Raw genomic sequence first — 22364 nt, forward strand, 5'->3', positions numbered from 1 at the left:
ATTATAAATTATGACAGGCATCCCTAAAAAGAACAGTCATTCCAAAGGAATGAGGAAGTGTTTAACAAGAGTAAAAGGAAGAACACCGGATTAAAGTTCAGACTTCTGTTGGTTTAAAGTGTGCCCTAAACTTTCTGACCTTGTTTCCTCCCTTATAAAATGACAATTATACCGATTCCCTCAACTTTACAATACTGAGTGCAGGCCAAATGAGAAAATGAAACGTAAAATCACACTCTAGTATAGAACAGTCTAGTGGTTGTCAAGAGGGAGAGGACTGGAGGAGGACTGGGTCGGGAACGTGGCATTAGCAGCTGCAAACTGCCATATACAGTATGCATAAACAACAAGGTCCTGCTGTATGCCACAAGGAACTGTATTCAGTATCCTGAGATACAGACTTCCCTAGTGGTCCCGTGGCTAAGACGCCACACTCTCAGTGCAGGGGGCCCAGGCTGGATCCCTGGACAGGAAACTACATCCTGCATGCTGCAATAAGTGAAGATTTCACATGCCAGAACTAAGACCTGGCAGAGCCAAATTAAATAAAATATATATTCTGAAACAAACCATAATGGAAAAGAATATAAAAATATGTGTATATATGTATAATTGAATCACTTTGCTGTACAGCAGACATTAACACAATATTATAAATCAACCATGAAAAGTGAAAGTGTTAGTCACTCAGTCATGTCCAACTCTTTGCAACCCCATGGACTTTAGCCCCCCAGGCTCTTCTGTCCATGGAATTCTCCAGGCAAGAATACTGGAGTGGGTAGTCATTCCCTTCTCCAGGGGATCTTCCTGACCCAGAGATCAAACCCAGGTCTCCTGCATTGCAGGCAGATTCTTTACCATCTGAGCCACCATTCTTCAATTCTAAAAAAATAAATAGAATCACACTATGTATAGAATAGAATCACAAAATATAAGATATTCATCATTTCACTCTATCCACCTTCCCTACTCTCAAAGGATAAAATAAACCAAGAAGATTCTCTGGATACACAGAGTATCACTTCTAGAATTTTCTTCAGTTTTATCATCACTTGTCAGAGTCATTCTGAGGATTAAACCAGATAATGTTTTCAATAGATACTAAATTCAGCATGAGATAATAACACTAACATTCACCGGGTCCTTACCATGTGCTAGGCATTGTGCTCAGAAGTTTTCATGCATAATCTTACTCAATTTCTTAAAACAACCCAATAAAGAAACTAGCTTGTCCCCATGTTGCTCATAAGAAAACTAAAACTTAAAGAATTTAAAGGATGATCTCACAATCAGGGCCAATGCTGGAATTTCAATTCAGGTCTGCACCCCTCAGCCACAACGTCAGGAATTCACTAGCTGGATGACTCACTCTCTCCTGAATACCAGCCACACAGGACCCATGGCACTGGTGTGGATGTACAGAGAGATACTCAAATAGGCCCATCAACAATGTAGCTGTGAAAGCTAAGCATCTATGAAATCTCACATAAACAACTATTTAAGTATTCTTCAAAAATAATTCATACTTTCAATTCCTACTTTCTGTAATAGCAATTATTTTTGCATCATCTTTCTCTAGAAATCAAGTTATATGACACACACTATGTTACCACATATATTAAAATATTCTATACACATTTTGGGGGATCACATATAATATCCAAATATACATCTTTAGGGAAGATGTATTCTAATGACACTAGAAAAGCTGCATTTTTTTAAAAACATACTTAGCATTCAAAGTCAGAATATTTTAAAAGTTGCATAAGGTGGAAGAAACAGCACAGAATCAGACCACTCTGGGCTCACAAATTCCAGCTCCACCAGTTATAAACTTTATCACTAGCCAAAGTTAATCACTTCTTCAAGTTTCCATTTCTTTATCTATACAACAAGACTATTAGTGGATAACTCACTGGGTTGTCATAAAGTCTAACAGTATGGAATGTGTAAGGTTCCTTGAATAGTACTCAGCAACAACTTCTTCTTTTCTAGGCCAGTAAGCGATAACAATGGCTCGAAAAGAGGTCATGGAGGGAACAGTTTCACTGAAATCATAGATAACATGCCATCCACCTAAAACTATTTGGAATACTTATGACCAACCACACCCACAAATAGAAATAAAAGACTGGAAGAGTATTTTCCAAAAGGAATCACTGAAAGATGTAATTATTGTGACAGCCCAAGACAACTTAGCACAAGGGAAGTAGCTGGACCAGACGTACAAAGAAAAACAACAAACAAACAAAAACACAGACACTAAGGAGCAGAAAGACTGCTGCCTTCTTTCCTTTCAATTGTCCCCAGAGATTGGGACCTCACCCTTCAAAGAAGCAGTTCAGGGCAGTGGTTAGAAGGACCAACCACAGAATCAGACGGACCTGGGTCCAAAGTACAGTCCTTTCACTCTCCTGTCAGCTGACCATGTAAGTTTCTTAACCTCTCCAATCTTCAGTTTCCTCTTAGGAATAATAAACTCAAAAAAAGACATACTTCACAAGGTGGTATGCGATGAAATGAAACTGCTAAGTTCATTATATAGTACATAATAAGTAATCAGTAAACAAGTAATTATAGCTTAATAATAATATAAATACATTATTTAAAAATAATAATAATATATTTTTTCAAGTTTTTTAGGTGGACCATTTTCAATGTCTTTATTGAATTTGTTGCCATATTGCTTCTGTTTTATGTTTTGGCTTTTTGACCATGAGGCATGTGGGATCTTAGCTCCTACATAATAATAATAAGCAATATGGGAAGGTTTCCTCCCTAAATGATATTCAGACCTAAAAGGTCCTAGGGATTAAGCCAATGCAGAAAAAAAGAGTACCTTCCTGGGCTGGTGTGGCCAGCTTCCTACTGGTTTACTCCTGTTGTGATTTAGACCCTCCTTATCCCTCAAACACTTCCCGGCCTGGTCAGGAGTCTTGAACGGTTGAAGCAACTCCTATAGGTATGAGGGGTGGAGGGCCCAACTGAGCTTAGTTGATCTTGAGGATTTGGGTCAAGGGTTGGAAAACACCTAAACCCCACTGATGAAAGCAATGCCAACCACATGATTTATTTTCAGAAACCACTCAGGACATCTGTCCTCCAGGAACTGAAAGTCTCCTGTTGTGTTAGGGGGTGACATCAAGTATCAGGTGCTAAAGAGCAGATCCTGGGCCCCACCCTCCCTGGCCACACTCTCCCTACAGTGTTTCTCACTATACAGCTGTATAGCTGTATCTATTATTTTTATATTTCTGTACTTGCTTGAATTAAAATTCCCAGCTCCTTGTTTTTCAAATGTATTCTATGTATCTCAGATGACAAGAACCAGATCTGAAGATTTAAAAGGAAAAATACATTAGGACCGGAGATTATTTGTTCTTAATACCTTTACATGGATCAATATAGTCATTAACCTATGAGTTCAATCCTTATTAAGCCATGATTAATTTAAAATATTTATGTATTATTATTTGAATACGTACCCTTCTCACCACCAAGGTAATAGAATTTATCAATACAATCAAAGTATTATTATTTTTTTAATCTAAATAAAGGAACCAGTTTGCTTAAAAATTTTAGTTGGTTAATGATCAAAGGATGCCTTAGAGTTACAAAACATTGCAAGGTAAACATTTAGACATTACTTTCAGCTTTAGACATTACTTTCAGGTTTATACAACAGAAAATTATATATTAGAATCTTATGATTATGATTTCTGTAAATTAACTATGATAACTTTGTGCACTTAGTGTACACAGGAATTAGTACAAAAACAATCACTACTCAGAGTATCAGAGTCTTAGGAATACATGTAAGTTGCAATTATCAGTCAGCAAAAAAATGACTCTTTAAAAAAAATATGGAAGGAGACTTCCCTGGTGGTCCAATGGTTAAGACTTTGCCTTCAAATGCAGGGGGTGTGGGTTCAATTCCTGGTCAGGGAGCTAAGATCCCATATCTCATGGCCAAAACATAAAACAGAAGCAATATTACAAAAAATGCAGAAAAGACTTAAAAAAAATATTCCACATCAAAAAAATATTTTAATAAAATATGGAAGATACTTCCATACTTTATACAACTATGAATACATTGATTGAAACAGTGGTTATTACTTCTCCTTAATCTCACATTACACACCTGTGTGTTATGCTAGCATCCTTGCCCAGAGAACATGAGACAGTCTCTTTGAAAGCATCCCAGGGGGTCCCTGTGAAAGAATTCTTTTTACTCACCATCCTTTGATTTTTTGGTAAAGATGACGTTTCTTGTACAAGAGAACTTTCACAGGAACCCAAATCAAGAGAGACACTGAAGCTACATAGGCAATTGAACAGGAAACAATCAGCCAATAACGTGTTTTGTCAGGCGGATGCCTCGTGGTGGAATAGGCAACAGCAAACTGTTCCATTATCACCAGCGTGGGGACACAGAAAGCAGTAAACTCAAGCAGCTCAAACACCAGCAGCTTGATTAGTTTTCGCGAAGCCATCCTGGGAGGCCGAGCACCCGGGGACCACAGTCTCCTCCTCTGACTGTGAACAGCATATGGACTCACAGATACTGAACTGGGGTCAAGTTCCTTGTACTCGAATCACTCACCAGTGACTTTATTCTTTTATTGACCCTCATATGGTTCAGTGATCTTCCAACTTAACAACCGAGGTCTCTTAAAGAAACAGAGCCGTCGTGGAAGTGATCACTTAATGTGTTTGCAGATCCGTTACTAGAAGTCAAATGAATTTCAGAATATGCTTCAGAACATCAGTAAAAGTGGGGTCTTTTAATGTAGTTTTTATTATGAATTTGAGCACAAGAAAACATTTATTTAATATTTAACACTTAAGTAGAACCACTGCAATAATATAATTTTAGTTAGAAAAGAAGAAAAGACATAATCCAATCCCCTATTTTTATAACTGAGCAGATCCAGTCAAAGAGAAATACTCAAAACTTGAGTATTTGTCTAAGAGAGTGACTTCTCATTTCTCTTCAAAGTACATGAAAAGGGAGTTTGGATTCACTTTACCAATTTCCCAACCAGACTTCCTCCTGGTACTTGAAGTATTTATTTGTTCTTGCACATTAATTGCTATGCAACACAGATTAACGTTATTTTTATTTTGCAGGTCAGGAGACTAACGATGATATGAGAAACCTGCTATCAGGATCAATATATGAAGAGTTATCTATATCTAGTCTAAAAGCATATCAAATATTTAAAAGACAATTGTCCCCATGAATATCTTTCCTTCGCACAAGCCACTTTTGAGCAGCTGCGATGAGCGTTCCACTGGGTGTGGGGTGGTTCGATGTACGTGTGACAAAGCATCCTTCCCTGCAAACCCTCACAATCCATAGAGGAAACAAACCTATGGGCAACAAAAAATAACTGCAGTCAGAAGTCTAACCTAAATGCCATGATACAACAGAGGAGAGCTTCCTCTTTGGTTTTGGGAAGGGGAGGGAAAGATAATGATGATGCGAGCAGATGGTGGGTGTTGGGGTGTCAGTGACATTTCAGGAAGAAAAAAACAACTGGGAGGGAGGCATGATGATGAAGTCTGGTGTGGCATGGTAGGACCAGGGGAGGTGATGCTAGGAAAATCAGCTGGACTCAGAACACCCATATCCTATGAAGGATGTGTGTGTGTGTGCATGTAAATGTGTGTGTGAAAAGGCATTTGGGGAACACATGTATACCTGTGGTGGATTCATTTTGATATTTGGCAAAACTAATACAATTATGCAAAGTTTAAAAATAAAATAAAAAAAACAAAGGCATTTTCTAAACAGAGGATCAGCTGACTACTTGGAAAGGAGGGATAGTGCTGATGTGAAGGCAGGGCTAGAGTGGTGTGGACCTAGAGATGGGGAAGCCACCTGGGAGCCACAGAGGAGCCTACGTAAGACGGAGCCTTGGCTACCACAAGTGGAACAGGGGTGACGCACCCACACAGGCTGGCCCAATCCCTCCTGTCTGCTGGCTTCATCAGATGGCTCCCCCACGCCTGTGTCTGAGACACGTCATATTTCTCTTGGCTTCTGTGTCTCAAGGCCCTTTTCAGAAGGGATCCCATAGTTGCCTGGTTCTTGGGATGCACCTAGGATTCTGGGGGGTGGCTCTGAGGATTCACACCTCCTGCCCTCTCACAGCAGGATAATCAGACACAAGGTTCCTTGAGCTGCCAGGTGATTCTCTTTGACCTCGCAGCCACTGAAGTGTAGCAGAGGACTTCCCTGGTGGTCCAGTGGTTAAGACTGCACGCTTCCACTGCAGGGGGCACAGGTTAGATCCCTGGTTGGGGAACTTGGATCCCACATGCTGCACAGCACCAATAATAATAAAGTGCAGCAGAAGTCCTCTATATGAAAAAAGACATCTGGAAGAAAGGTGGCAAGAATACAAAAGGATGGAGCAGTAAAGCACCTAAGCAGCAGTTCTGTTGGCAACTGTTTCTAATAGCATACCATTGACATCAATGCTCTGTTATCATCCCTGAAAAATGTTCTATTTAAATGATACTGGATACAGACTAGATTTTAACCTCCTAACCCTGGGTCTTGGGTCATCTAATGTTACAATGTATTATAATTTCTTCCACAAATTTTGTTACTAACTGGAATTGTGATCTGAGAAGTTGAAGATAGTTGTTGAATAAAAACAGTCTGGCTCTTACCTGGACTGGAATTCCGTTTATTTACATATATGGGAATTGAAAACTGACACTCACTTTATATTTCTCACCTATCATCTTCCTCCAGTTCCTATTCTATAACTTTAGCCTCAAAGATAACACCAAGTGGTGTTACATTCATGGAATGGGACCTACTGTTCTCCACCACAGGGAATGCCCTGATAACTAGCTGTGCTTCTCTTGAGCAGGAGAGAGTTTATGGCTGTTGTCCTCTGTTCACAGGGAGCCCAACTCCATATAAAGGGAAGACTGCTTGGGTTACCCTTGTAACAGACCACAGGTCATGGTAGAAGCATAGTGACTGACTGACCCTGTGACTGGGGAGATGACCAGATGCGTATGTAGGACCCGAGAAGGTGTGTGGAGTGAGCTGGACAGCCCTACCCTGCCCAGGCTGCCACCCACTCCACCAGACATGTCTGGATGAACATTCTGGCCACAAAATGTCCAGCTGTCTAAGAGTGGCCTGGCATGACCTGGGCCAATCACTTTCTCACCCTTAGGAATATGAATTAAAACACACGTGGAGAAATTGACAAGTGGAGTTAAAGGAGGCCATGATTTTTGAGTCAGAATCAGAGCAACTCAAACTGTATGTGCCAGAACCATCTCTGGCTTGTGGTTGAATTCTGTAATTTGTTGAATGAATGAACATATGGAAGCCAAATGGTGAGGGAAGAGAAGAGTGAGCAGAGCAGGGAGGCCAATCCAGACAGTAACAGTCAGGACAGATCTATGGGGTTATGCAAGCACACCAAGGAAGACCAGCCCCCTAGTTACTTGACTCCCCAGCTCACCTATATTCTCACAAAATGGGGCCTTTGTTCTTTGCAACCAAAGGGCTTAAGTATAAGGGGAAAAAAAAAGGTGTTTATGATCAGGGGCCAAATATACAGAAACAATATGTAAAATTACTGGATGATTCAGAGGACAGGATTGAAAAAAACTGAAGTCAAGTTGACTAGAGAAGGTGAATTTTGGCCTGTATTCATTTATAAATTGACACATGATAATATCTCTATATTGTTACAGCAATCTTCTCTTTATAGTGTATCTTATTTTAAAAATAGTTCTAAGAATTTTCATGATGCAGTGAGTTGGGGAGAGGAGTGGCAGAGACAAACAATGGATTTTTGTTTTTGAAATATTGTAGTTGTAGATTTAAATGTAAATTTAAAATCCAGGAAGATAGCAATCAAACAACAGCATTATCCCTGGGGAATGGGTGAGGTGGGGCAGAGAGGGTTTTTGCATTTTTTAATATTTGCATAGTTGGAATATTTCCATGCATAAAAATTAGAAATCAACTTTAGTAAATACTCAACTGAACAAAGAAATTTAAACTTATTAAAAATTTTGCGCTCTTTTAAAATGTTCCCTACACAATTTTCCCCCCTACTTCCAAGCAGAGGCAGAATGAACAAATTTTACTTTTGCCTACCCCCGCAGTGGCTGAACTAAGCAGGGACATAGCTAAGAGGCAAGCAGGAGATGGGGCAGTGGAGGGAAGCTGTGAAGGATTGTTTTCTGGCTGGCAGTTGGGGTTGAATTCAGATATTTTCTCCTGATCTCACAGGAGAGTGTGAATAAGTGCCATCTTCACCCCTCAGCCCCAGATTAAGGATTTCCATTTCTCAGAAATCTTTTACTCTCCTTCTTCAAGTAGAAGTGAGTAATTCCTCTTGAGTGTAAAACACTTTTTGAGGGGATTTCCTTGGCCGTCCAGTGGTTAGGACTCTGCATGTCCACTGCAGGGGGCCCGGGTTCTATTCCTGGTCAGGGAACTAAGATCCTGGATGCTGCGTAACTCAGCCAAAAAAAAAAAACCAACAACAGATTAAAGCTACATATAAAACACCTTTTGAAACTCTTGTCTCCCTAAGATGTCTGCACATTGGGTTCCTGTGAAACTGAAAGTTCCCTGAAGGCAGACAGCATGCGCTCTTGTCTTTGTACCATCATTTCTTGGCACAACACTCAGTACATAATCGGCCCTTAGTGTACATTTGGGGAAGGAAGGAAGGAACAGACGACAGGTAAGAGAAGTGGCGGGCAGCAGGGAGAATGCGCTGGACTGTGAAAATGGCTACCTTGTTTTTATTTCAGGGGAATGCTGTTTCTAAACCGACTCTGCAGGGGGAGAAATCATATACTACGAGCTCCCATACAATCTGTTCACTCAGCCCATGAGGTTCAGTGTCCTTGAGTGGCCCCAATGACAGCGGCCATGTCTCCTTCCTCATTAGCCATGGCTTCAAAGTCAAAGACCCTGGGGATTACAGAGCTTCTTAATCCCACAACGCATGTTTGGAAAAAGAAAACTATGCCCCTTGCAAGCATTCACAAAGACTTTCTACATCCCAATGTTAAAATGTCTTTCCTAACATTTTCCAACACACGTGCCCTCAAGAATGCATATCCCATGATGGACTTGCATTGTTAATGAAGGTGGTTGGAGAGGACTGTCTGGTAATCATCTGGGCCAAGGAACAGTCTTCAATCATTTCAGGGTCCTCAGCCCCTCTGAAGTATCATTTGTCTAAATTTTCTGTAACAGATTGAGAGGCATGGAAATCTCCTTCATGTGGGATAGAGTAACTAGCTAGTTTGCCAAAGGAAAAATAGAAAGCTTCAATGCCAGCTTGAAGCTATGGGTAAAAAACAATGCCACACCCCTGACAAATGCAAAGGGATATAAGAGAGGGTTTGGGATCCCTACCCCCCCTTCAGCTGGGACCAGTTTCTGTCAGTCCTAATTCTGTCCCTTCTAAGTCCCCTGACGAGTCCACCATGCAACTGTACTGCCAGTCACTGGAAGGACACGGAGGGGGACATTTTCAAACCACCTGAATTCTTAACTTGGATTTATCCCAGATTGATTCGAGGAATTCTGCCCCTGAGTCTGCTCTTGAATGCTGTGTTTAACAACTTCCTGGTAGGAAACAGATTTGGTTTTCTGAAGCAGGGTCTGTGGTGGAAAGACTGAGTCTTGTGGTTAGAACTCACTTCCATGTAGGAGTGTTGATGCAGGGGTTTTTATTTTAGTAAGCAGAAGATATCATGCTGTCCAGGGTGACACCTGTTCTCCACACTTCCAACTGTCATTTCCTTCCTGCAGGCAGGAAGTCAAAAATTGAAAGTTTCTTAAATTGTTAGCAAGATCATTTGTAATCTCAAGGTTTTCTCATTGTTTTCAGGGTTTTTTTCCGTGAAACAAAATGTACAAACTGCCAGGAATGTTCTGGCATGTCCATGGCTGGTTTCCTGTGATCGTGTGGTGTTGATATGCAGCAAGGCAGGCTCTGGTGGCAGTGAAACTGCTCCGGGATCAAGCAGGATCTGCGAGGAGCCCAGACAAAAGGCAAAAGCGTGTCCCCGCCCAATTTACTGATTATTTATCATTTCCTAAGAGTATTTCCAAAATACATTACTGATCCTAACAAGAAGAGGTCACCAAATAAATAACTTGAAGTAAACTCACTAAGATTGTGCCCCATGTGATATAAACTCCTTTTTACTAATGTTATGCTGTCATAGTCCAGACTATACTGAATTCATATTATAGGGAAAGGATTAATTTCAGCTCTCTGGCTATTTATAAACAAGTAACTTTGTAAGAGTAAAGACCACAGCATATCCACTCTTGTAACCCTTTGAATATCTATCTGGTATCTAGTGACTCTGTTCTTCAAAGTAACAAAATGTATATAATATCCTTACTTTTTAAAAATAATGGTACCAGATCTCAAAAAAAGCAGGAAAGAAATGAAGAAAGAAAACTTCCCACTCTAGGACTTACCTGGTAGTCCAGCGCTTTAAGACTCCATGCTTCCAAGGTAGGGGGCTTGGGTTCGATCCCTGGTCAGGAAACTAAGATCTCACATGCTACGTGGCACTGCAAAAACAAACATACCAACAAACAAACAAACAACCTTCCCACTCCACTGGGCTTCCCTTGTGGCTCAGCTGGTAAAGAATCCACCTGCAATGCAGGAGACCAAGGTTCGACCCCTGGATTGGGAAGATCCCCTGGAGGAGGGAAAGGCTACCCATTCCAGTATTCTGGTCTGGAGAAGTCCATTGACTGTATAGTCAACGGGGTCGCAAAGAGTTGGACACAACTGAGTGAATTTCACTTTCACTTTCCCACTCCACTATATAATCATCACACAAACGTGCATAGTGATATATAAATGGGAGTTAAGAATTAGAACATTAAAAAAAAAACCAGAAAGTCACTTCATTCTTAACAATAATTCTCAGATTTTACTTTTTAAGGGACTGCAATAATCTAGTTAGCCTTTCAGCATTCCAAAATGACAAATTTAAGCAAAGAAATAAAATCCATTTAACTGAAGATGCAGCCCTAATTCATTACAGTACATCCCCAAATTCACAAGAATAATTTAACCTAAATTCTTGTTGGTTAAGGATATAAGTTTGAGCTTCCCAACTGTTCCTTACTTAAAAAAAAAAAAAAACAAAAACTTGAAAACGATGACACACTCATATCTTCAGAAAGTGAAGAAATTATAATTGTCCAGTTATTTTGTTCAATGTATTAATAGTTAGATCAAAATCTCCAAGCAGTTTGCCTTAATGGGGCTGCTGTTGCTGCTGCTGCTAAGTCGCTTCAGTCGTGTCTGACTCTGTGCAACCCCAGAGATGGCAGCCCACCAGGCTCCCCCGTCCCTGGGATTCTCCAGGCAAGAACACTGGATCGGGTTGCCATGTCCTTCTCCAACTCATGAAAGTGAAAAGTGAAAGTGAAGTCTCTCAGTCGTGTCCAACTCCTAGCGACCCCATGGACCCTAACTCCACTGCATGGCGCAGGTTTGTTTTAAGTGTTTTTTTTTTTTTTTTTTTTTAAATTTTTGGCTGCACCGTGTGGCCTGTGGGATCTTAGTTCCCAGACCAGGGATCAAACCGGCACCCCCTGCATTGGAAACACAGAGTCTTAACCACTGGACCGCCAGGGACGTCCCTTAAGTGGGTATTTTTAAAGATATTGTGCGTTTGGAATCTTCTGACCTAAATTACCACTTAGACTATAGAGGTACATAACTAATATGTCTTCTTGAACTATATACATGTGGTCCATTTAGTTTGATAAGCATTTAATGAAAGAAATCAGCTGATCTCTTCTCTGTCAGAAACCTTCCCTGGGACTTCCCTGGGGTCCAGTGGTTAGGTCTCTGCACTTCCACTGCAGGGGGCACGGGTTTCAATTCCTGTTTGGGGAACTAAGATCCTGCATGACCTGTGTCATGTGTCATGGTCAAAACAAAACAAAAAAAGGCCATCATTGGCTTCCCATCTAATTATAGAGTAAAAGTCCACAGCTTTACCAGAATTTTCAAGGTGGCTACCACCCAGCATATTTCTCTCTGACTTAATTTCCTATTTCTTTCTCATCCTCCTCCTCAATCTTCTTCAAACACATTAGGCATCAAGGCTTACTCAGCCTGCCCCCTTCCTGCTCTCACCTGAAGATGCCCCAAAAGTCAACTACCTCACTCTCTTTAGGTCTTTACATAAATGACACTTTGTCCATGAGACTGCTTGTCCAAAATTCTAATAGTCTCCCCTCTAAATTTCCTGTTCATCTCCCTACTTTATTTTTCTTTTTACTTACTAATAGCATAATGTTTACTTGACTAATTCACTGCATTAATTGCCTGCCCTTCCAATTGTTCTGTTGTGCTAAGTCGCTCAGTTGTATCCGACTCTTTATGACCCTATGGACTGTAGCCCGCTAGTCTCCTCTGTCCACGGGGATTCTCCAAGCAAGAATACAGGAGCAGGTTGCCATGCCCTCCTCCAGGGGATCTTCCCAACTCAGGGATCAAACCCAGGTCTCCCGCATTCCAGGTGGATTCTTTACTGCTGAACCACCAGGGATGTTTCTTTAGGGGCTTCCCAGGTGGCACAGTAGTAAAGAATCTGCCTGCCAATGCAGGAGATTAAGGCTCAATCCCTGGGTCAGGAAGATCCCCTAGAGGAGGAAATGATAACCCATTCCAGTATTCTTGCCTGGAAAATCCTGTGGACAGAAGAGTCTGGTGGGGTACAGTCCATGGGGTTGCAAAAGAGTCAGACATGACTGAGCAACTGAGCATGCATGCATGCAAGTTTATTTAGGACAGGAATTTTTACCAATTTTGATCTGCTATATACTCATACTAGGCTAGTGTTTAGCACATAGTAAGAGCTTAGTAATTATTTGTTGAATGAGTAAATGACACAATGAATTTACAAATAAACAGAGTGGACTCTCTTTGCAAACTACGACACTGATGCAGAAGTACCAAGATGACAAGCTCTCTGCCCTTACAGGTTATGATCTGGTTGAAGAGACAGATGGAGCCATGGGTCATTTCAGTACAAGTGCAATGAGAAATGTGTGTCCAAGTCATCATGGGGGCAGAGAGGAGAGGTACATGGTCAACCTAGAAGTTCAGGTGAAGTTTCCTGAATAAAAACAGGCACTTTCTTGAGATGAAGAACCTACTCTAGCTAGAGAAATAGAATACTGTTTCAAAGTTGTTTTTTTTTTTTCTTTAATATTTATTTTTATTCATTTGGTGGCACTGGGTTTTAGTTGCAGCACATGAGATCTTTAGTTGCAACGTGTGGGATCTAGTTCCCTGACCAGGGGTCAAACCTGGATCCCCTGCATTGTGATCTGTTATCTTAACTACTGGACCACCAAGGAAGTTCCTCTTCCAAAGGTCTTAATAGAATAGACTTTTAAGTTTTGCTCCAAGGTGTGACATCAGCAAGATGGTGGAATGGGAAGTCTCCAGCCCTAGTCTCCCAACAGAAATGCCAATTTAGTAACCATCCACAGACAAGAATGCCTTTGTGAGAATTCCAGAACCCAGGGAGAAGACTACAGCACCCTGATAGAGTGTGAAAACTAAAATCAGAAAATCACATTTAAAAGGACAAGAACAGCTTTACTTTGTTTACAGTGCCCTCACCCCCCGTCCCCACCCCCACCCCCCACCACCCCAAGCCAGCACATCAGCACGGAGGAGCCCCTGGGCCCATGATTTCTCTAGTAGAGAAAAGGAGACCAAGGTACAGATTCAACTTTCCCAGCATTTCAAGGTACTGCTCAAGAGGCCCACTTCTGTCTCACCTCATGCAGAAAACTGAAGACACTGGCACAGCTAGACCACCTAGGATTGTTACAAAGTAAGAAGGGATGGCTAGTGCATACAGATCTCCCACAGCCCACCAACAACCCTGACCACGACCTCCACCAGCCAGCCCCAACCAGCTATAAATCCCACTAGCCAATCCTGTCCAACCACAAACCCCACAGCCACTGTTGAATTACATAACCCAAGGACCCTGGAATTGAAAGACCCTGCCTGTGGATGATCCCAGGATTGGCTCACTGAGAGTGATGAAGTCCTTTCCCTGTTGAAACTCTCTTGAAATGCACAGACACCAGTACAAGGATACAAAGACCACACAGAATCAGGGAAACATGACACCACCGAGGGAAACATAAAACTTCTAGTGCATGCATGCTCAATCACTAAGCCATGTCCCACTCTTTGCGACTCCATGGACTGTAGCCCGCCAGGCTGTCCACGGGATTCTCCAGGTAATAAAAGTGGAGTGGATTTCCATTTCTCTTCTAGAGGATCTCCCCAACCCAGGAATCGAACCCACATTGTCTCCTGCATTGGCAGGCACATTCTTTACCACTGAGTCACCTAGGAAAATCATAAATTTCTAGTAATTGACCCTGAAGAAATGGAGTTCCACAAACTGACAAAGACTTTAAACTAGTCATCTTAAAAAAACTCAGTGGCTACAAAAGAATACAGATAAACAACTAAATAAAATCAGGAAAAGACAGGAATAAAATGGGATGGAATAACATCAGCAAGATGGCAGTATTAGAATTCCCAGTGCCCATCCTTTCCCAGAAACATCCACTGGAACAACTATCCACATGAATTTATAAAAATACCTTCAGAAGACCTAAGCATTCCAGGTGAGGGATGACAGCACCTGGGCAGAGCACAGAAACGAGAAAAGAGGCATTGAAGATGGTGGGAAAGGTAACGTCACATTATGTCTATGATCCTCCTCTAAACCCAGGCAGCCCATCAGGGAAACAAACATCATCCCTGTGGGAGGGAAGGGAGGTGAGCACCCAGCTCCACCACAGACCCCAGCATGGTCCCTCAGCACCACCATCCCTAGGTGGCTCTTGTGGTGCAAGGTTTCTGATGGGCTCTTGTAAACCCAAGATCCCACCCATCCCAGCACTGGATTGGAATCTGCAACTCTAGGCACCAAACTGGCCTCTGTGAACCCAGGCTCCAGGCAGGCTCCTATTAATCCAGGCTCCCAGCCAGGCCCAATACTATGTCAGCTATCATAGACCCAGGCTCCCAACCCACCCCAGCACCATGTTAGCTCCATGAAGCCAGATGCTCAGCCCAGAACCAGGCTAGGACTTGCAGACCCAGACACTGGGCTCACCCCAGGTCCATAGCACTTAACTGGTTCCATAGAACCAGGATCCAGGCTTGATCCCATGGACTTAGGCACTGGAATTGCCAGCCCAAGAACTTCATCAGAAAGGTCAATCACAGACACCACCCTGTAGGGCTCACCCATAATATCTCACTGGTAATGGGCTTTCCTTGCTGAAGCCACCCTATAAAAACTAGAAGAGGTGTCTACTTCTTCAAATGTACAGAAACCAATACAAAGCCACAGGGTCATTAATAATCAAGGAAATATTATTAACTCCAATGACTGACCCTAAAGAAAGGGAGATCTATGAACTGTTTCACAGTGAAATCCTTCAGTCAGAGTAGTCAAAGAAAAATGAATTAAAAAAAGTGAACAAAGCCTCCAAAAACTGTGGGATACAGAAGCAATCTATACATTACTGGAGGCAAAGAAGAAAAGAGGGAGAAATGACAAAAAGCTTATTAAAAGAAATAATGACTGAGAACTTTTCAAATCTGGATAGAGATCTGGATACCCAAGTTCATGAAGCTAACAGGCAATCCCCAAATTTCAATTCAAAAAATTTTCTCCAAGATACATTATAATAAAACAGTCTAAAGTTGAAGATAGAGACAAATTTAAAAACAGAAAAAGAAAGATTAAGTTCTCACATATAATGAAACCTACTCAAGTCAATCAGTGAATTTCTCAGCTGAAACCTTGCTGACCAAAAGAGAGTAGATGGTATATTCAATGTGTTGGGAAAGAAAACACAAAAACAAAACGAACCAAACAAGAATACTTTACCCAACAAAATTCTCTTTCAGAAATGAAGATTGAAACTTTCCTCAAAAAACAAAATATGAAGGAGTTCATCACCATGAGACCTGCCCAGTGAGATACTAAAAGTAGTTCCTCAAGTTTTTTTTTTTTTCCAATAATAATAGGAGATTATCATACTTCATGTTCAACAATGGATGTATCTTTCAGATGGAAAATCAATAATGGAACACTAGACTTGCACAACACTATAAACCAACTTTGCTGTTGCTGTTAAGTTGCTTCAGTCGTGTCCGACCCTGTGCTACCCCATAGATGGCAGCCCACCAGGCTCCCCCGTCCCTGGGATTCTCCAGGCAAGAACACTGGAGTGGGTTGCCATTTCCTTCTCCAATGCATGATAGTGAAAAGTGAAAGTGAAGTCGCTCAGTCATGTCAGACTCTTAGCGACCCCATGGACTGTAGCCTACCAGGCTCCTCTGTCCATGGGATTTTCCAGGCAAGAGTACTGGAGTGGGTTGCCATTGCCTTCTCCATGACTTAACAGCATATACAGACTATTTCAAACCAAGAGCAGTGGAATATATACTCTTTATAAGCATACATGGAACATTTTCTGGGACAGACCACACGATAAGTCACAAAACAAGTCTCTACAAATTTAAGAAGGCTAAAATCTTTTTTACTTTATTTTATTGCACTTTTCAATGAAATAAAACTAGAAATCAATAACAAAAAGAAATTAATAAAACACACAAATACATGGAAATTAATCCATTCTTGACCAACCACTGAGTCAAAGGAGAAGTCAAAGGGAAATTTTAAAATATTTTGTGACAAATGAAAATAATAAAATATACCAAAGCTTAGGGGATATAGCAAAAGCAGTACTGAGAAAGAAGTTTTTAGTGATAAACACATTAAAAAAGATCTCATACAACCTACCTTTAAACCTCAATAAACAGAAAAAGAACAAACTAAGCTAAAAATTAGCATAAAGAAGCAGATAATAAGGACTAGAGCAGAAATTGATGAAATAAAGAATAGACAACAATACAAAAAACAGAGAAAACTAAGAGCTATTTTTTAAAAGATAAACATAATCAATAAACCATTACCTGAACTTACTGTAAAGAAGAGAAAGACTAAAAATCAGAAATGAAAGAGGAGATGTTACAACTTATGCCACAGAAATTTTAAAAAATCACAAGGGACTATTATGAACAATTACTTATTAACAAGTTGCATAACTTAGAAGACACATTTGAAGAAACCACTAAGACTAAGTCAAGAAGTAGAAAGACTGAACAGATCAATAACAAATAATGAGACTGAATCAATAATCAAGAACCTCCCAACAAAGACCAGGACCAGAAGGTTTCATAGGTAAATTAATCATCAAATATTTAAGAAAAATATGCCAAAGCCTTTGACTGTGTGGATCACAATAAACTGTGGAAAATACTGAAAGAGATGGGAATACCAGACCACCTGATCTGCTTCTTGAGAAATCTGTATGCAGGTCAGGAAGCAACAGTTAGAACTGGACATGGAACAACAGACTGGTTCCAAATAGGAAAAGGAGTATGTCAAGTCTGTATATTGTCTGCTTATTTAACTTTTATGCAGAGTACATCATGAGAAACGCTGGGCTGGAAGAAGCACAAGCTGGAATCAGGATTGCCGGGAGAAATATCAATAACCTCAGATATGCAGATGACACCACCCTTATGGCAGAAAGTGAAGAGGAATTAAAGAGCCTCTTGAAGAAGGTGAAAGAGGAGAGTGAAAAAGTTGGCTTAAAACTCAACATTCAGAAAATGAAGATCATGGCATCTGGTCCCATCACGTCAGGGGAAATAGATGGGGAAACAGTGGAAACAGTGTCAGACTTTATTTTGGGGGCTTCAAAATGACTGCAGATGGTAAGTGCAGCCATGAAATTAAAAGACGCTTACTCCTTGGAAGGAAAGTTATGACCAACCTAGATAGCATATTCAAAAGCAGAGACATTACTTTGCCAACAAAGGTCCGTCTAGTCAAGGCTATGGTTTTTCCTGTGGTCATGTATGGATGTGAGAGTTGGACTGTGAAGAAAGCTGAGCGCCGAAGAATTGATGCTTTTCAACTGTGGTGTTGGAGAAGACTCTTGAGAGTCCCTTGGACTGCAAGGAGATCCAACAAGTCCATTCTGAAGGATATCAGTCCTGGGATTTCTTTGGAAGGAATGATGCTAAAGCTGAAACTCCAGTACTTTGGCCACCTCATGTGAAGAGCTGACTCATTGGAAAAGACTCTGTTGCTGGGAGGGATTGGGGGCAGGAGGAGAAGGGGACGACAGAGGACGAGACGGCTGGATGGCATCATTGACTCAATGGACATGAGTTTGAGTGAACTCCGGGAGTTGGTGATGGACAGGGAGGCCTGGTGTGCTGCGATTCATGGGGTTGCAAAGAGTCGGACAGGACTGAGTGACTGAACTGAACTGAATACCAATCCTTCAAACTGTCCTAGAAAATAGAAAAGAGAACATTTCTAAACTCCTTTTATTAGGCCAGCACCACCTTGATAGTAGAGCCAGACAAAAAACAAGAAAAAAAGCACAAAAACTATATAAGCTAATAGTCCTGATTAACATGAATATAAAAAATTCTTAACAAAATATTAGCAAACTTAATTCAATAGCACATTAAAAGGTTCATAATGACCAGGTAGGACTTATCCCTGGAATGTAAGGGTAGTTCAACACACGCAAGTCAATCTGACATCACGTTAAGAGAATGAAGGACAAAAATCAGATGATTATTTCAATACATGCAGAAAAAAAGTATCTGACAACATTCAACACTTTTTCATCAGACTTCAAAAAAAAAACAACATTAAGTGTAGAAGAACTTACCTCAAAACACAAAGGCCCTATATGAAAAACCCACAGCTAACATCATATTCAACAGTGGAAAAACAAATTTTTCTCTTTAAAATCTGGAAGAAGACAACATTTATCAAGACAGCTATTATAAAGGGAAAAAATATATAGTTGGTGAGGATGGATATGGAGAACCTGGAATATTTGTTGTACACTGTTGGTGGGAATGTAAAATGGTTTAGCTGCTATGGAAAATAGTATGGAGCATCCTCAAAATATTAAAAGTAAATCTACCACATGACTATGACTTCTGGGACTGAATTGAAATCAGGATCTTGAAGAGGATCCAGCCCCGGCTGATCCAGGGTATTCGAAGCGGGGACAGCGTCGGCGACTTATTTAAATATTAATTAGAGATATAAAGAGTAATAGAATGAGGATAGCTCAGCAGGAAAATTCAGTGGAGAAAAGAGGCTGAGTAGCTTGGTTTACGCGGGAGACCAATAAAACTTCAAGACAAGAAGCTTGCACCACTTACGTAGGACACAGGCGTCCTTCTGTTCTCCCAAAGGAGAGGAGACACTGAGGCCTCCCCGGTCAGATCTTAGAAGCCCAGGCAAAGTTAGTAAGCACAGCCAGCTCCACGCTCCAGATGGAGACTGAGCCAGTTTGAGAGAGAGAGAGAGACATGGGGAGACCAGTCTTTCAAGAAACTGATCCCAATTCTTTATTTTCCAGAGTCTGTTTTTATACACTGAGATGTTATACAAAAGTCACTCGGGGTCAGCAGTCCTGACTTTTATTAAAGTCAGGTGCTTCATACAAATGTATACAGAGGTCTTAGGGGTGTGACATCATCTTCTGGCCAGGGGGCCTGCTGACAATTTATGACCCTCTCCTTATGACAGCGGTCAGTCAACAAGAACACTTATTTCTCCAAGGGTGATTATTCTTAAAACAGACACCACCCAAATAAAGTTACATTCCCATAGGGTGAGGTTGTAGTGGGTTTTAGTTGAGGAAAGAATTTACTCGGCCTAAGGTCTAACGTGATTTATATCAAAGGTTAATACTTATTTCTTCTATATATTCATTAATGTGTATAAGGGCAGGGGATGTGGAGACTTAGCAGTAAACATTGGCTCAACAAATGAAAAACCCTTCACTAATACAATTTCTAATCAGCCCACCATACTTATACTAATGGTTTTCTAACTTTTCTAAAGAACCTGTTTTTACAAGGTTTAAAGCATCTTGTGCCTCTCACAGTTGGGAGGCTGTGAGCAATCACATGTGGCCGGACAAGCCTGTCAGGCAGGCTAGAGAACCTTCAGAGGAGTTTGTAAGTTTGGAACACTCCTGTCACGCCCAGGAATTATTATTAACTGGAGCTCTAAGTTAACTCCTTCTCTGAAAGAGGTGGTGGGGGACAGCCCCCCGTAAAGTCAGAGGTGTAGGTGAGAGCACAAAGTAGTAAAATAGGCAGGCTCTGGTTATGGGGGTAGATGCTCGAGAATTTCCAGGGGGACTCCTGAGGCTCGATCCCGCCTTTGCATATGTTGAGCCTCCTTCCTCATGACCTTTGCCACGGGTGGAGTGCCTCCCGCTGGCTCCCCACACCACACTCACCACAGTCTTATTCACAACAGCCAAGAAATGGAAACAACCCAAATGTGCACTAGCAGATGAGTGAATATGGAATGTATACACAATGCAATATTATTCTGCCTTTAAAAAGGAAATCCTACTCTTTGCAACAACACTGAAGACATGATGAATGAAATAAGTCAGTCACAGGAAGACAAATACTGCGTGATTCCTCTTATGTGAGGCATGTAATATAGTCAGACGGAGAGAAGTAGACAATATAACAGTGGTACCTGGAGATGGAGGAGGAAATGGGAAGTTGTCACTCAAGGGTACAGAGCTAGTTATACAAGATGATAAGTTCCACAAATGTGCTCTAAAGCATTGTGCCAGTAGTTAATAATAAAGTACCATGCATTTAAAAATTTGTTAAGGTGAATCTCATGTCTAGTGTTTGTATCACAAAAACAAAACAAAGGGACACAAAGAAAATTTGGAGCTGATGGATATGTTCATCACCTTGACTATGGGGATGGTAACATGAGTATATACACATCCAAACTCATAAAAGGGTAATTTTAATTATATGGGGGTTTTTTTGTGTTTATTACTGCAATGAAGTTGAAGAAAAAATTTTGTTCCCAACACTGAAATGACTATGGCCTGTACCTAACTCCCCAGTTGCAATATTAGCGCTTATCTCCTCTTGTAGTACTGAACACCTTACTAAATTCAACCTTGTGCTATAGCTTTAAATGTATGTGTTTTCTTTCCTTACACATTTGTGAATTTCCAAAGGCAGTGACAGGACCTTGCTGTGTTGAAGGGACCCCAATGCCACTCTCGGTTTTGATGATCCACTAGGACGACTCTCAGGGCTCAGTATACTGCAGTCATGGCTGTAATTTATTGCACCAAAAGGACTTCAAGCAAAGTCAGAAAAGAAAAAAGGTGCATGGGAGGCTGTCAAGGGAAACCAGGTACGAGCTTCTATGAGTCCTCGAACCAAAGTCACACAGGACAAGTTTAATTCCCCCAGCAACAAGGCGTGACAACACGTGTGTAATGTTGCCAATCAGGAAAGCTCACTACCCATGGTGCCTGGAGCTCTTACTGGGGCTGATCATGTCCCCAGATCATGTCCTACTTGGCATGTCCCCAGATTCCAGACTCCCAGAAGGAAGCAAGTGATCAGCATAAAACACATCATTTGTGCAAAGTTTGGGCCCAGTGTGCCACTCTTCTCCATTCTGAGAATAGTAGGAACCCTCCCCAAATCCAAGCTCCCAAAGCCAGTCAAGGCCAACCTTGGAAAAGGGACCCTCACAAGATGGCAGTCAGGCCCGCTATGCCAGATTTTTTTCTGTCCACTTAGTCATTGTTAGATCTCCCTGGTATGCAAACATCTGCTGAATTCCATTTTCCACTTCACATTTTTGCTAAAGCAAGATGATGGGAAATAAATGATCATTTCATGTATACAAAGAACTGTTTCATGTTTTAGAACTGTTTACATGTGTTTTTAAAAACTTTGTCTTGCCACTCAACGTAGTTTTATTTCACCCTTTAATACTTAAGCTTGGATAAACCAATTTTACATAAACAGCTAATCATTATAATAAATATATTGCCTGGAAAATCCCATGGACAGAGGAACCTGACGGGCTACAGTCCTTGGGGTCGCAGAAGAAAAAAATAAATAAATATAAAAGTAAACACAAAGTAGTGGTTAAATCACCACCACAGAGGTAATGGCCTGGATATGATTTCTATTTTTAATATCTGTTTGGGATCTGACCTAAGGTATTTAGTCTATAGACCTTCTTCTGTAATGATAACACTTTGAACTTATGTTAACAGTCAGCAGCAGACTGCTAAGTCGATTCTGACTAGTAACAAACTTAGTCTCAATAATAAAGAACTTTGAGTGACTTAGCTGCTCCGC

The 22364-nt window shown here is 41.0% G+C and overlaps 2 protein-coding genes across 4 annotated transcripts in view; both read right to left on the reverse strand.

Annotated features, from left to right (window-relative positions):
• The window catches only part of TMEM236 (transmembrane protein 236), a 48807-nt gene extending 36853 nt beyond the window's left edge, over window positions 1-11954 (reverse strand). Inside the window, exon 1 of one of the 2 annotated variants that reach the window (XM_086334163.1) lies at window positions 10502-11954. Coding sequence is in view for 1 of the 2 variants with exons in the window: in XM_086334164.1 (XP_086190290.1) it covers window positions 4240-4496 (257 nt within the window). In the remaining variant the exon portion in view is untranslated. Of the gene's footprint in view, window positions 1-4239; window positions 4633-10501 lie in introns of those variants that run through there. The other variant, XM_086334164.1, reaches the window with a different exon arrangement.
• A 4672-nt stretch (window positions 11955-16626) lies between these two features.
• The window catches only part of STAM (signal transducing adaptor molecule), a 73739-nt gene continuing 68001 nt past the window's right edge, over window positions 16627-22364 (reverse strand). For both annotated transcript variants that reach the window (XM_086334159.1, XM_086334154.1), the window contains one exon: window positions 16627-18476. In XM_086334159.1, coding sequence (XP_086190285.1) covers window positions 18330-18476 — 147 coding nt within the window. In that variant the 3' untranslated portion in view covers window positions 16627-18329. The remainder of the gene's footprint in view (window positions 18477-22364) is intronic.

The sequence above is a fragment of the Bos grunniens genome, chromosome 13 (genome assembly GCF_055505025.1).
Source record: "Bos grunniens cultivar Pamir isolate PY7600 chromosome 13, Bosgru_T2T1.0, whole genome shotgun sequence".
NCBI classification, from domain to species: Eukaryota; Metazoa; Chordata; class Mammalia; order Artiodactyla; family Bovidae; genus Bos; species Bos grunniens.